Genomic DNA, 16,957 nt, shown 5'->3' on the forward strand with positions numbered 1-16,957 from the left:
GCAGTTTAGTTCTGTGGCACTATTATTGCTTTTAAATTTGGTTCAAAGACAAGCCTTCAGATACCAACTTTCCAGGGCCCGTTTGGAGCCTGTGCCTCCTTGCAAATCAGTTTTCTCGTGTTTCCGCAGATGCAGGGCTCGCTCTTGGCCTTAAAAATTGGTTCAACTCCAGCCCCAACTTGGCCAATTAAGGTGGCTCTCGGTTCTCCAGCTTTGAGAACCGAGGGCCACACCCATCTGTGGGGCGAGATTAACCAAAGCAATAACGGCTCATGGTAAGCATGGCAAAGAGTAGAAAGTTGTTAAGCCAAGTGGGTAGAACACACACACACACACACACACACACACACACACACACACACACACACACACACACACACACACACACACACACACACACACACACACACACACACACACACACACACACACACACACACACACACACACACAACACACACACACACACACACACACACACACACACACACACACACACACACACACACACAGAGCCGAGCTTGAATGACACAAGCATATAACTGTATGTGTGTATATGTTGTCTCATTCTTTATAAACATCACATTAACCAGGTATATGTGTTACTTATTTTGAATTTTTCACCATACTTTTAATGACCACCCATTTTCTATCATTGCCTTTTTTTCACACCAGCAATAAGGTGTAATCGATACATAGGCTCTCAAGTTTTTATGTCACAAGAAAGATCATAGTCAAAAATACGTCTGTAAAATATGCCGGTAATGTTCCGTGACAAAAGCTTTATATAGAGTGTATATAATGTGTAATGCATTTTTAATGCAAGTTAATTTGTTGCCTCTCAATCTCGTTATTGATTAGACAGACTTGCTTTGGTGGCTAGGCTAACATTGTCCATGTAATACAAGATAAACTTTATTTACAGTGCTATGTTGCCATACATTGCCAATTAAAACTGAACAATTATAATATCTGAGGAAATATGTATCAGGGGACGTTACTTGGCAAACAGACTGAACGTTAATCACAACTTTCCAGCAGCTTTCCAGTTGCTGAACACTATGTGGCAGATTATTAACCACGTCAATCTGAAGAACAATACAAAAGTTGTTCTTAAATTGAATATGGCTTCATATAGGAATAAGAGCAACTGAAGCTCAGCAACAATTCAGTTCACTATTGTTTTGTTGTGAGTGATATTCACACTGGCATTGCTGAGAAAAGCAGCTATAAAAACTGTGACGTCATGACATGGCGACTTTGCATAGATCTTTTTCAGTGGAAGCAGTCGTAGCAATATCAATCAGAAGTCTCAACAATGGTGATAAGTAAGTATATCCTTTCTGCAGCAGTCAGACAACACCACAGCCCCTGGTCGACCCTCACACAAAACAGACTGTTGAAATGTTGTCAAATAAACCTGTAATGTGCAATATATACACTGTTTTGGGGAATTCTACTGTGCAATAATCAATATAATTGTTATGTGTAAAAAAAAAAGTTTTTATAATGTCAAAGTTTTATTATGTCATATGATCACTTATCTATTTAAATGCTCTTACTAATTTTTATCTGGGTGAATACTGTATTGTATTGTTTAACTTTTTATCTGCTATATCACTTTGCTGTAACACTGTAAATGTCCCCGCTGTGGGACTAATAACATAATTCTGATGTTGATATATGTCAAATAAAATGAGAGGAATGTGTAGAGTTTAGGGTGTGGTGGGAGGTTGGGGGGGGGGGTGCCCTTTTTCTATTCAAGCCCGTGCTCTTCCCAAGTTTGCGCACGGCCCTGATACAGAACCCCTCCTTACTTAGTGAACAATGTAGGCCCTACTGTATTGAATACATAGCCTGTGGTGCAATGTAAGGCTTCAAGTGTCGTTTTTATTTCGAGGTGGTATAATCTGAAGGTATAAAGAAGACACCCTGCCTGTTTACATGTCACACATGGCTGCTATGCCCCTCCCCCGTCCTCACTTTTCTCAACCCGATGCCAAAATATGTGAAAGTCAATCCAAGCTGCGGCTCCATGCGCATGTTATTTAAAACTGGACACCATCATGGCAGGCGCGGCGGGCAGCTCCACTGAGCTCTGCGAGTATCCACCCTTTAGCCCGAGAAACATCGCTTCTGTGGAGGACTAGAGCTCCGAGACCTTCTGCGATTCACTCGACGCTTCTCATGTCGCTCCCGGTGGTGTTGCCGGGGTCTTGCTGTCCGGTTATCGGGGCTTCGCAGCTCTCTGAGCCGCCTTACCGAAATCGACCCCGTGGCTTGTCCGCCTCTTCCCGGACTGCTGGCGGGGGCTCTCGGCTGCTGCTGCCCGGGCGGCCGCTGCTCTCGTTGGGCTTGCTGCAGCTGCTGCTCGGCGGCTCCATGGTGGCGCTGTGCTTCGGAGCTCTGTCCCTCAGCAACTCACCCCCCATCCGGAACTCATGTCCCTTCTGGGCAGGCTCCTCGGTAAGTTTTAGTGTGCATGGCACTTCATGACAATTGTGCCTGTAACTTTATAGCAGGTAACCAAACACCCCTGGCATAGCTTATGTATAGTACATCCGGTACTGTGTAAGAACACTTTAATATTTCAAAAAGGAAGTGTCACTCAGCAGGATGGATCTGTCAGACGCCTCCACATGTGTCCCTGGAGCCACTGGAGAGGGGCTATTATTTCACAGAGTGTAGGGTGGCAAAACAAAAATATATAGGTCTTATTACCAGTAACTAAGTACATTTACTCTAGTGCTGTACTTAACGGTCCCATGTCAGGCTTTTCCGGTTATTACCTGTCCCCTTGTGTGCTATGAAGGTTTTTCTGCATGTAAACGTTCTGCAAAAGGCGCATTCACACCGCAATACTTTTCCCACAAAGGTTCATGAGAACTTAGTTCATGAGAACTCTTTAGTTCTCATGAACTACAGTACAGTACAGATCGCGTTCACACCGGAATAAGTCCCTGGGGGTGGATTAGACAAATGAAGTAGTGATGTGTCGGTCGCGAACAACGACGGGAGCCGGCTCTCGCCCGCGAACGAGCCGTTTCTTTGTTTTTTTTGGGGAGGGATCTAGATCGGCATTAAGGCAAATTATGCAATGTGCAATGTGCACATTATCCCGCTTATTACACATGACCACATTCTCAACAAAGTAACGACATGACTCCCAATATTAATTGAAATGCTTTTATGGATTTAGAAAATGCTTTTATTGATTTAAAAAATAGTTTTATGTATTGATTTAAATTGACATGCATCCGCTAAGAAAAGTAGTCCGTTGTTACTGTTTGAACTAACGTAACAACGGCAGGAACTGCTTCGATAGTGTTTTTGAGGAGCTTTTTGATTACAGATTTGAAAACATCGTTGCTTGCACAATGTGCACAAAGTAGCACAATTCATTATGTCAAATCTTGGAAAGTATCTAGATATCCCTGCCCTTATTCCAAAGTAACTGCCAACTGAATATGTGTCGCCATTTGATGTCTATGTCTGGACCGCTGCGTAAAAAGAAGGGTTTCTGCCCCATTACTTCTCTTCTACTTCTATAAGAATAAAACAAGGAGGACGGAGATCTCTTTTTCTCCCCCTCTTCTCCCCGCTGCAGCCCAGCAGCTGATCTCAAAGCACGCTCCCCTCTCCTGCAGGGGGGCGTGGTCAGCTGCAGCTCACAGAATCAGCCCCCTGCAAAAACAGCGCTGGAAAGAGCAAATGGAGCGAAATGAGGCATGGCTAAAATGCAGGATCTTTTTGGTATTTTGATAAAAAATATATATTTATATACTTTATATAGGTCGATACAGTAGCCCCCTTTTTTAATAATAGTTTTTATAGGTGTTGCTATCTGTTTTGTCTAGCGTGGTTCTACAAGCAAGTCAATGCATTCATTGGGTGGTATCAGAGAGTTACACAGGTCTGTAAATGCAATGAAAACAATTGGCCACAGCAAATCATTTATATTAAACATGTAATTTGTACTTTTGAATACTTCAGTACAAAGGATGTATTGAATAATTTAAGTGATATATACGTACACATATAAATCATTAGTCAAAACAGGGCTACATTTGATTTAATTATAAAAGGTATAATATGTGGTAAACTGAAGAGCCGTTTGGGAGCCGAAAGAGCCGGCTCTTCTTGGTGAGCCGAGCCAAATGATCCGGCTCACCAAGAAGAGCCGGAATTCCCATCACTAAAATGAAGCCGCTGACGTCACTTCTTCTGCTATGGGTTTACTGGCAGGCCGCAAACCACTTCACGGCGTATACTGCCGCCCAAAGTCCCCGGCCGGAAGTCCCCGGAGTTGGGGACTGGCCTTCCGAGTAAATCGCCAGAACACCGACACCTCCTCATCTCCACCGCTCCCATGTTTTATTTTGTGTTGCCATAAGTTAGTCTCTCTGCGTTTCTGCGCTGGGCTAATGCTAATAATGCTAATGCGAGGATAATAAAATGGCGGCTTCACAAAACTTTTTGGGAGTTTTACGGGGCGTGGTTTGCAATCCACCCAGCCAATCAGACATAGGAACCTTTTTCTCCCACGAAAGTACCTCCTCTCTAGCAGGGACGGAAAAGGGGGTAAAAAGGTTCTCATGAACTAATTTTAGTACCGGCTCTTTTTGGTGTGAACGCGACAAAAGAGTTCTCATGAACTAAGTTCTCATGAACCTTTGTGGGAAAAGTACTGCAGTGTGAATGCGCCTAAAGTCACAAACCCTCAAAGTACACCCTGTAGCGAGTACAGCTCTAACACAGAAAAGACCTGTCTATGCTGCCCCAGAACGCCTCGTTGGAGATTTCTCTTTTTCTTCCTGGGTACAGTGACGTGACAATACCCAAATGGACCAATCCGTGGAGCTCCTCACACACACTCAGCGGCGAAACTGTGAGCCCGGTGGGTAATGACGCTGGAGGAGGTCGGACAAAAACTGGAGGAGGTCGGACAAAAACTGGAGGAGGTCGGACAAAAACCGCGCTGTAGCCGTGACGCGACCCGGTGGAATCAAGGGGTCACACTGTAGGTGCGCCGCGTTTGGGGGTGCGGGGGGTGTGCTAGTGGAGCCTCGCAGATGGGGGTGCTGCAGCCCCCTCAGCACCCCCCCTTCCAGCATCCATTCGCGCTGTCTCGCAGACCCCACGCAGCAAGCAGGAAATGAACCCAGCTCACACTGTTCGCTCCTCGCAGCAGCGAGCCGCGTAACGTCCCGCCAACACGGCACCCAGACCCCACGCAGCATTCTCACCTGTTTGTCATTACTGATGTTGCTAACACCATTGTAACACATAATCACTGATGTTCCGCTGTAATGGTGGTGGACTCATCAGAACAGAGTGGGCGAGCTGACCAATCAGAGCACAGTGGGCTCATAGGGAGGGGGGGGCAGGAGCTGAATACACATACTATACAGAGATGCTGTATGAGAAACCAATGTGAGTTCGTAAAATTGCAGAATATAAATCTATTCTACTAGTATACCTCATCAATGGAATTATGATCAATAGAAATGGCCATGACATGGGACCTTTAAGTAAAATGTTGAGGTACGTGTACTTTACTTCAGTATTTCCGTTTTACACAACTTTGTACTTCTACTTCGATGCATTTCAAAGGGAAATAATGTAATTTTACTCCACTGCATTTATTTAACAGCTTTAGCTACTTTAAACAAAATGCATCACTAAAACTAGTGGACTCTTTAAGAGTACTGAATTGAATTTCTTTCAAGTAAATCAGAACTTTGTTTGTCAACAACATTACATTCCTACTTGATGCAAAAATATCATCTAGAGCAGTGATTCTCAAACTTTTTTCAATAATGTACCCCCTTTGAAAAAAAAATTCAGCCAAGTACCCCCTGATCAGTGCAAAAACGAACAACGACAAAATGCCTATATAAAGAGGTACAGTACAGCGCTGCACCATCAGAGTCTGATTTATTAAAACGACAACCTTCTAACTGAGAAACACTTAAATGCTACATTTCAAATGTTTACAATCCATCACTAAATTCATGGCAAACCCATTTTAACATCATGCAATAACACTAAGATGACATTAGTTGCATTGAACTGATCTTTTTAATAAGTTGTACTTACAATTTAGTGAGAAATATGGTCTTGTGCCTCACTGAGGATCTTTGTCATTCTGACAGGGGCCTCCCTGCAGAATGACAAAGATCCTCAGGCACAGGCTCAGGCTAACTGCAGTTATTACACTTCATGTTTTGAAATATGTGTAACTCTAGTCTTTTGATATAAAACCCACACTGCTGAAACTTCTTTACTTTTCCTAAAATTGGTATATTTATCTTTTTTTCATTAACATAAAAGAAATCTCACGTACCCCCTGCAGTACTCCAACGTACCCCTAGGGTTCCGCGTACCCCCATTTGAGAACCACTGATCTAGAAATGTAATATATAATCATTAATGATGTCAAAATTATCGCGTTAACGGCGGCAATACATTTTTTGAATTAATTGCGTTACAATATTACGCATTTAACGCGTGCAGAATGGCCCGCCCCATACATCCCACCAGTGGCAGCGCCAGGGTATGGCTGGGGTAGGCTACACCCAGTGGTGTAGTCTACTTTTTTGTAGTGGGTATACTGTAATAATTGTATTCATCCATCCTAGAGCGACGCATCGCGGAGCGACACCTGTCTCGAAGCAACACCATCACACTCACTAATGCATAACTAGTCTTGAGACTGGTTATGTGTTATCAACATGTCAATGTATTATAAGCATTTGTATGTGACTTTTAACTGCCAGTGACATTAACAATAAAAAAATAAAAGAATGAACAATGATGGAAAAAGACCACTTATCTTCTAGGGTTGAACAATTAATCGACATTTTTATCAAAATCTCAATATGGCCTACTGCAATTTTCAAGTAATATACAATAAATATGGTCATGCTACAGATGTCCTGGCCCACACATCATATTCTACACTTAAAAAAACATCTGTGTTTCGCATAGATCTGCACAAATATCACACAATAATCATTTTAAACCTATTTTTCAATGCATTAGTTTATTCAAACTTGTTCAGCCCTATTATCTTCCATACATCATTGTCAAACTGTGTACTGTATCAGCTTAAATGAACAAGCAAACATCCTTGAAGTGCTACAAGACAAAATAAGAAACAAATTAACAAATAAGCTTCACCTCAATAAATGAGGGTTGAAAAAGCACTCAACATGTCCATACTGGGTTCACTGTGTTCGTCCACAAGCCCTGCAGATGTAGCCTCGTCAATGAGAACAGACAACTTGCTTGAAGATGTCACAATACTGTGAACTATTTTTTTCTGCATGTGTTTTACAATTGTTGTGGAACTGTACCTTGAGTGCAGACTAGTGCCCATGTTGGCACCATTTTGTTCCTGAAGCTCAATGAGACTATCATGGTCAGTAAAAGGTTGGTTCATCTTCGCAAGATAGTATGCTGTTCTGAATACAGAATCTGTCTCTGCAAACACAGTCTCTGACACAGCTCTCACCACATTTCCAACTAAATCCTGTCCACCCTTCTCCGTGAGCTCCTGGGCTATTTTGTGTGCTCTGGACGTCTCATGTCGTCTAATCTATTTACCTAACTTCCCTCCACTCTAACCAAGGATGCCTGTTCTTAAATTCCATAGCCTGACTTTCAGTCCACAAGGCTGGCCAGGAGCTCTCACCTGTGTCCGAAACAAGGAGATAATATAAACATTGTGTTCTGTTTATGACCACACACACACACACACACACACACACACACACACACACACACACACACACACACACACACACACACACACACACACACACACACACACACACACACACACACACACACACACACACACACACACACACACACACACACACACACACACACACACACACACACACACACACACACACACATATTGTATCATTGTATGAGAGAGGTTCCAGGTTGAATTGAGGTGAATATTTGTAATGTTCGGAGGTTGTTGTGTTTAATATTCATGAGAATATTTTGTCATTGTTCAAATGATAATAAACATTAGCATAAAGCATATTTGTCCACTCATATGTTGATAAGAGTATTAAAAACGTTAAAAATATTCCTCTAAGGTACATTTAGAACAGATAAAAAAATGTGCGATTAATTTGCGATTAACTATGGACAATCATGCGATTAATCGTGATTACACATTTATTTATTTCAAGAGACTTTTATTTCATAATGACACATTTATTTATTTCAAGAGACTTGTATTTCATAATGACATATTTATTTATTTCAGATGACTTGTATTTCATAATGACATATTTATTTATTTCAGATGACTTGTATTTCATAATGACATATTTATTTCAGGGGACTTGTATTTCATGATGAGACATTTATTTATTTCAGGTGACTTGTATTTCATGATGAGACATTTCCATTCCTTATATGCAAATGAACGTGGCGTGGTTTGCTCACAGATCCAGACCAAAGCAACAGCACCACACTGACTACTCGAGAAGAGGAAGAAAATGGAGGAGAAGGACTATAAGGCAAACTACTAAATTCTCAGTCAGACATCGCATGTAATCTGATACTCTAAATTTCACCCGCCAGAAATGTTCGCTTCTTCTTCTTCGGTGTAAATTGTCCGTTGGCAAACCAGTTGACTTCTTCTTCTCTCGGTTTTTTGGCGGATTGCAAACAACTTTAAGGTGCATACCGCCACCTACTGTACATGAGTGTGAATCATCATATCATTCCATCTCTTAACTCATGGACTATGATCTAATCCAAAAATATATAAATAATTCCTTACATTTATTATAGCGCTTTTTCAATAACTCAAAGCGCTTTACATATATTTACATTACACATATATGCAATGGTCAGAAACTGTGGACAACACCCACAGGAGTAAGTTCAGGTGAAGTGTCTTGCATGATCTGATGATCATTGCACAGCGCACTGCGCCACACCGTCCATCTTCACACCTCGAAGTCATCGAGGCGCTTTTACAAGTACACATTAGTATTATACATGTACTGTGGACAATACCCACAGGAGCGAAGTGTCTTGCCCAAGGACACAACGGCCTGACGCAGTGGCGGCAGGAGCGGGTATCGAACTGGAGTTCCCCAGCACTCCCCCTTGATCTGATGATCGGATGCACAGACCACTGCGCCACCCGTCCCAATGTTAGATAATTTTACCTACCCCAGTTTCACTAAAGGTAAACAGTGCCTTTCTGGTTGCTCTTTCTCTTTCTCCTTTTGTTCCCAAAATACCAAACCCTCTAAAACGTTATCCTTCCTTCTGTTTCTTTCTTTATAAATATGTGTCTGCTGGCATACCAGCAGACCAGCATTTATCTATCACCAGCTTATGTTAGTATTAAATATACAATGTATTCTGGTAACTATCAAAATAAAGACATTGTATAGTGTTCATAACAGTATTTTTATTTAATAAATATTAATAAATTAATATATATATTAATGATATCATCTAAAATAGATGCATTTGATTTAAAAATAACAAATATAATTCAAAATGTAAACGGCAACAAAGATTTTTTTTTCTTTTTCTTGTTAATATCCATTATCTTCTCTGTTATGTATCTTCCGGTCTTTGCCAATCTGGCCAGCATTTCTTGGTCCTCCACGTCTTTCTCGTACAGCCACTGCTTGAAGCAAACTGAAAATAAGAAACAACAATGTTTTAACAAATCGTATTCAATTATGTGATGATAGAACTGCAAACAGAATAGCTGAAACTTTAACAAACTAAATAACTCTGTTACCTCTAATCATTAACCCATATTTTAGATGATATATCATTGAGTTAACTCCGTGTGTTGCTGCTAGCATACATAATATATACCTGACGTGGAAACGTTACTCGTGGATGGGGCCAGGCCCGGACTGGCCATCGGGAGGACCGGGAGGTTTCCCGATGGCCTGGCCTGTTAAGTGGCCTGCTGGCCTGTGGAATTTCTCTCTTTTTATGTATGTATTGTGAACGCAACGCTGCGCAAATGTGGGTCTCACTCTGCCTCACAGAGGGTGACTGGCTGTCTACATGATGTGGCCTGCCCACATGGCCACTTTCATACAGATCATACATACACTAATGCCCTCGATTGGTCTCTGTGTGTCATTCAAGCTCGGGATGGTGTGTGTAATGTAGCGCGAGCGAGTGAGATAAAGCGCGCGCACCGGTTACGTGTATTGTTGTTGTTAGCATCTGGTGCTAGCTAGCTGCGCTAACAGATATAAGCAGCTTTTTCAACAACAAGGTGGAGGAGAGTCCTCTGCTGTCAGACTGAGAGACTGATAACCTCAGCTCAGGTGAGGTAAAGGACTCTCTGAGTGTTTAGATAGGTAACTTAGTCTAAGTTATCTCTGTGGGTCTCAAAGGGTTTGGTCACCATTTATGTAAACACATATTTCCATTTGAGGGGGGAGTGATTAGTAAAATATGCATGAATAATAAAAATAAAATGTTAACTAGGTGAAAAAAGGTAAGATAAACTTGTTGAGACCTAAAACTAGTCTTTGCTGCTGCCTCAAAGAGGAGCAGGGGGAGAGGAGGGAGACAGGTGAGGCTGGTTCAGGAGCACAGACACACTCACAACTATAAATGAACCAAAAACAAATAAATAAACAAGTTTCAATGTTTTTTCATATTGGATATGGTATGTTATTGATTATGGCCATGATTTTATGATTATTTAAATGTATACAGTTCTGTTTCATATGGGTGTAGTCTCTTTATTTCCCCCTCAAAATGCACCAGATGGATGCATTTAACTCCAACATTTAAAAAAAATCTTACCGGGGGAGCATGCCCCGGTAAGGGGGTATAACACCCCCCTATAGGATTTGAGGTCCACCTCCACTTAAAATATGTTCACATAGGTTCCTAAATAGATTTGCACATTTTTTAAAATAGTAACCCATGTCCATGTTTATTTTTGGGTAGTAGATTTAGACGGCTATCACTATGGGCAGCAATGCTGTAAAAATTGACAAATAAATCCATCAAAATGGCACAAAAAACTAGTAGTGGCCTGGCTGGGTGTATAATTCCCGGCCTGACTTATTGTCCCAGTCCGGCCCTGGATGGGGCTACAGAGCTAAAGACAGTCGAACCCGGTGCATTCCTCCGTCTGAATGTGGAGCACTTTTGCTAAATGTTTAGACATTTAGACTTACATGCTAAACTCTTATTGCACTTTTGGCAACAAGCATTTTCCACCTCAAGACCAAGCCCCCAGGAAGTGCGCCGGACTCTGAGGAAAATATTCGTTGTGTCCAAACGGCGGTACTAACATTTCCTTTTCAGTCTGTGACGTTGACCGGCCCAGAAATACTTTTTCCTATTGACTAACATTGGGAAAGAGACGTCTGTAAATCAATGGATACTTTTTTTGAAACTAAATAAACTACCCAGTATGAACTATTGTATAGCCCTAGAATCATTAAGTCCTTAAAGTTGTAAAATGCACTAAAAGCCGAATCTAGAGATAGATTCTTTCTAGTGAGCCGAGAGTGTGTGCTCGGGGGGCGGGGCTTAAGGGGCGCATGCTCTGTGAGCGCACACACGGGTTCTTCTGCTCTGACAGCCAGGCATGATGGGTAATCTGTGACGTTTCGCTCTCTCAAAAGTTGGGCCATTTTGACTTCATGCGCCAATGAGCAGCTCTCATAGGAAAGAACGAGGCCCCTCCTCCGACGCTGTATCCAGTTCTTATTATACATCCATGCTCAAGACGGGTAACATAACTACCCTCGGGGCGCTTAGTTCTCTCCGCCATGTGTTTGTGTGCGCACGCGTGTGTGTGTGTGTGTGTTGCATGCATGTAGCAGGTTCTGTGTGTAAACTGCCCCACCCCCTCGCACACCGACAGGGGAGAGAGATCTCTCGTCTGGATTGGAAAGATCGAAAACAAATCATAGACGCACTTTGTAGTCTTATTGCATATTAGAAACGGAGTTGGCGACAGTAAGACTGCGATATAATGTTTATGTAGATATAATACATATGACATCTATTTTTTAAATGTCTCCAGTACCGATAAAAAGATCGATAACGTTGGACGTTAACGGCACCACGGTCTTTCATAATTCAGCCCCGGGGCCCATTTAATACCAGGGCTCGGTACCCATCCCTAGTTTTAATTATTACATCATCAATATTACATTTCAAATAACCAAGTACTTGGTGTCTCACAAAGAGCAAGTGGCTCGTGCTGCTAAGAACATACCTTGTGATGGTGATGATGGAGGCTCTTCGCTGCAGGATCTGGTCCATGTCCTCCTAGCAGAAGCGATTGCCTTCGTCGTTCTCGTCCATGATGGCGGCGTAGGCTCCTTTCCTCAGCAGGTCCTCGATCTCCTTCTTGGAGAACTGCTGGACCGGCTAAAGGCAACGCAGAGATACATTTACACAAGTGGATTTAGAAAACTCTTTTTGAAAATAAACTAAGCGTACTGCAACAGCGACTGACCCAAAAATGACTTGGCATCTAGAAATATGACAGATTTTCTTTTTCTCACCCCGTTGTTGTTCCCACTCATGCTCTGCAGGACGGCACGGTCCAGCCCGAGCTTCAGACTAGCTTTATCCAGCATTTCCCTCTCATAGTTTCTAGTGATCAGACGGTACACCTCCACCGCCTTAGACTGGCCAAAACGATGACACCGAGCTTGAGCCTGAAATAAAAAATGAAAAGAGGGGTTAAAAGAGCATCATGTGCAGCTGCTGTTCAACGTTTTTAAGCATTCAATGGGAAAATAATATACACTTAAAGAACCGAGGGAATAAACGGAAAGACTGTTGTTGTTGTTGTTGTTGTTGTTGTTGTTGTTGTTGTTGTTGTAGCCCTATTGAACTATCTTTAGGACAGACAGAGCAGATATATATATCGTACCTGCATGTCATTTTGAGGGTTCCAGTCAGAGTGGGATATCACACAGGTGTCGCAGCAGTGAGGTTCACAAGCTCTTGATCAGGTGGTTGATGTGGGCGGGCATGATCCTTTCTGCAGCGATGAATAAAGAAAACAAAGAAGACATTATTAATAATAGTAATGATGGTAACAACAATAATATTAGTATAACTATTTATATAGCACTTACACAATAATTGCAAAGTGATTCTCAAAACAAAAATAAAGACCAAAACAATATCAACAATAAAAAAACTAATGATTATAGGAATGTTAAGAGACAAATAAATGCTAAACATTCTGAGAGGCCGACTACAAAAGGTAGACTCAATGGCTCTTGATGACATCAAAACATGCTGCTGTATCAAAAGAAATAGGTCCAGATTTCTTCTATTTAGTGTTGGATGATTTGTTGTATTGATTGCTGATGGATGTTAAGATATGTTTTACAATTATAACAAAAAGATTATTGTAATTGGAATCAAAAAGTTTACAAATCGTAGTTTTAATAAAATGACTAGCAATATAGGATTTATTCAACAGCGGTAAAGCATTAAGTTACTAAATTAACGTACACTGAACTGTAAAACTTACCACTATTTAGGAAAGGACCTGATCAGAAGGATTGACTAGTAGGACAGCAAAGAGGCGGAGGAGGTCTCTGTCATGTACAACCATTCGTAGATGTTACACCTGAAAGAAAGATAAGGAAATAAGAGAAGACAGGAGGACAACATCTTCTTACGTAAAAGACGAAATCATGTCAAGCTTTACATCTTTCAGTCTTTACAATGCACTGTTGGAAATTACATTCCAAAGGCTAAATTCAAACTCAACACCACAAATAACTGGGTACCAAAGTGCTTTACCTGATAGGACACGTTCCACACGGCGCAGCAACCATCCGGCTGGCCGTATGCTGCATATCATCTCCTCCCTCTCCACTGTTTCCAGTAGATATCTACTGCCTCTGTCCAATCAAACTGAAATGCCCCAAAACAATCATATTTAAAAAGTTAAAAACAATAACTTGCTTTTGGCATTCAAATGTATTAGAATCTCACCTTTTTCCTGGATGTCAGGAAGGCGTTCCCTTCAAGTCCGCAACCAGTCAAAGGAGTTCAAATGCAAAGCCTGAACGATGACAAGAGCGAGACTTACATTTTACAAGATAAGTAATACCAGAGCAGTGTGTAGGACATGCAGAGAACAGATCAAATCCCCTGACAGGCTCACACACTTTGGTGATGTCCTCATCTGATAATGATGTTTCATTTTTAGCAGCAAAGTAACATTACTCAAGGTATATGTTGGACCCAACTCATGTACAGTATGTTTTGCATCTCCTCAACAATGGTCTGTATAGTTGAGTAGAAACAAACTGTCCCTGCAGTTTCAGGTAGATTAACGAAGAAAAGTTTGCAATGAAGCACAAAACCCCTCTTTGTATTAAGCTAGCTGCCACAGAAAGTACAGCTTAACATGCTAACCTGGTAGAGTTAGCTAACGTTAGCTAACTTCATGTCCAACTAAAAACCTCTAACGTGCATTACATTGACGATTTTAAACACAACTTAAAGGTGGGGTAGGTAAGTTTCAGAAACCGGCTCGAGATACACTTTTTGTTATATTCCATGGAATACTCTTAACATCCCGATAGCAATGAATATCTGAAGTGCTTTGACAAAAAATCCATGCAAAAATGTCATTTGTAGAAGCCCTAATACTGTAAAAAGTACAAACAAACAGGCCTACCTGCCTGTCAGCCTGCCATCGGGGCACAAACTTATCTCGTGCCCTCATTGGTCATGTGCGCGTTCGTGTGTGTTGGAGGAGGGGCTCTATAAGGAAGTGGCAGATTTTCTCCGGTTGTGTATTTTCAAATTCTAGCGATCTCGAGCCGGTTTCTCAAACTTACCTACCCCACCTTTAACTCTCTCAACTTGTAAAATAACGTTAATTTAACATACCCTTAAATAACTACATCACGTTTTTCAGGGGCAACACAAACTGCAGAAAACGTTAGCTGCTAACTGTTGTTAGCTAAGACAGCTAGCTCGTAACAATAACCTCCTAGCAAACTTAAGGTTACGTTAACATTAACTTAACGTTGTAAGAAAGCAAAACGAACCTTCGAGACATCTTTTACTCTCAGACTGGGTGTAATTGTGTAGCGTTGCTTACCTCCAGAAGGACTTTTAGCTGTTTCCCAGTAGAGACTAGAGAGAGCTGTCAGAGCGGTTGCTCTCAGAAGAGCAGCATTGGGCGGACCAGATAAGACCAGAGAAGAACCAGAAAAGCACAAGAATGGTTCTTGAACCGGTTTGGTTTATTGGCAGTTTGCAAACCACTTAAGAGTACTGGAGTGTGAAACAAAAGCTATTGTGTTATGTGTTGTGGTGCTGTTGCTTTGGTCTGGATCTGTGAGCTAACCACGCACCGTTCATTTGCATATAAGGAATGGAAATGTCTCATCATGAAATATAAGTCACCTGAAATAAATAAATGCGTCATTATGAAATACGAGTCTCTTGAAATAAATAAATATGTCATTATGAAATACGAGTCCCCTGAAATAAATAAATGTGTCATTATGAAATACGAGTCTCTTGAAATAAATAAATATGTCATTATGAAATAAAAGTCTCTTGAAATAAATAAATGTGTCATTATGAAATAAAAGTCCCATGAAATAAATAAATGTGTATTTAAATGTACATGTATACATATTTATTGCCTCATTTATTTATTTCAGAATTTATTTCATAGGCATATTTATATATATATATATATATGTATTTATTTAATTATTTATGTATTTATTTAATAAGTCGCCCCCCCCCCCCCCCCCCCCCCCGTCGACTTTCCTGAAGTACTCCCCGTTGATAGAAATCAACACGTAATGAATTAAGACCCCACGGTTTGATGATTGATAGGTGTGTGGGCTGTCTTTCATTTTGACACACATTTTTTTATAATAAACATACATACCGTATGTGAAATGGATATATCCGCCTTCTTTCATTTATCTTTCCATTCCCACAACAATATACATAAATAAATGGCATATTTTGGACATAGTTCGAATGGTGATTAATCATGATTAATTAATTTTTAAGCTGTGATTAATCTGATTAAAAATTGTAATCGTTTGACAGCCCTAATAATCATATAAAACACACACAAAGGCAATTTTTCTGCACAATGATTACTTTTTATTTTTAAACTTAAGTACATTTTGCTGATAGTACTTTTACTTAAGTAAGATTTTGAATGCAGGAATTTTGGTTTTAATGAAATATTTTGGCAATAATGTATTGGTACTTTTACTCAAGTAAAGCCTCTGGATACTTCTTCAACCTCTGCTTATTATGAATTAATAAATACCTCCTTAACGCTGCAGTTAAGTTGTGGTCCAGCATGATCACTTAGAAAGTTACATGTGGAATGTCACTGCATCATGTTCTGTGTACTTCTAAAGGATATCAGAAAAGAGTTTAATAGGATATAATGAATAGGTAGTGATTTTTGTATTAATTGCTAGTAACATGCTTATTAGTTAATTAAGTTAAGTATTTTCTTTGGATAAAACTAATTGTAGGCCAATAATATTGTTGGTATCACTTTATTTTATGATACATTTATAATACTTCGTTCGTAGTTAAAACCATAGGTGGAAAGTATGTCACATTATTTATTCAACTTCTGTATTTAAACATAATAGTGTATTTCAATGTTTTGCTACTCTATACTTTTACCCCACTACATTTATTTTACAGCTTCAGTAACATAGGATATATACATAGGATAGGATATAGATCAACTACTAAATCATGATGTATTATTAAAGTTAAGCTATATTAGTGTTGTGGAAATGCCACAATTCTGGTAAGAAATAAACACATATAGAAGTAAAACAAAGTTGTGCTTTTCAATAAAGTGTCAACAGAATCGATTTCAGCTGAAAGGATCTGACCATGAGCACACACTGAAAAAACTGAAACGGTGACT

General features: G+C 40.5%; 1 protein-coding gene and 1 long non-coding RNA gene across 2 annotated transcripts in view; one reads left to right on the forward strand and one right to left on the reverse strand.

Moving 5' to 3' along the window:
* The first annotated feature begins 1,765 nt into the window (after positions 1-1,765).
* fam189a2 (family with sequence similarity 189 member A2) overlaps positions 1,766-16,957 on the forward strand; it is a 49,945-nt gene continuing 34,753 nt past the window's right edge. Inside the window, exon 1 of the mRNA XM_071204317.1 lies at positions 1,766-2,466. Coding sequence (XP_071060418.1) covers positions 2,188-2,466 — 279 coding nt within the window. The 5' untranslated portion in view covers positions 1,766-2,187. The remainder of the gene's footprint in view (positions 2,467-16,957) is intronic.
* Positions 9,577-12,641, reverse strand: LOC117452869 (uncharacterized). Its single transcript, XR_004552801.2, has 3 exons — positions 12,555-12,641; positions 12,263-12,417; positions 9,577-9,690 (listed from the first exon to the last, which is right to left on the reverse strand). It is a non-coding gene; the product is annotated as an uncharacterized lncRNA (long non-coding RNA).

The sequence above is a fragment of the Pseudochaenichthys georgianus genome, chromosome 9, assembly GCF_902827115.2.
Source record: "Pseudochaenichthys georgianus chromosome 9, fPseGeo1.2, whole genome shotgun sequence".
Lineage (NCBI taxonomy): Eukaryota > Metazoa > Chordata > Actinopteri > Perciformes > Channichthyidae > Pseudochaenichthys > Pseudochaenichthys georgianus.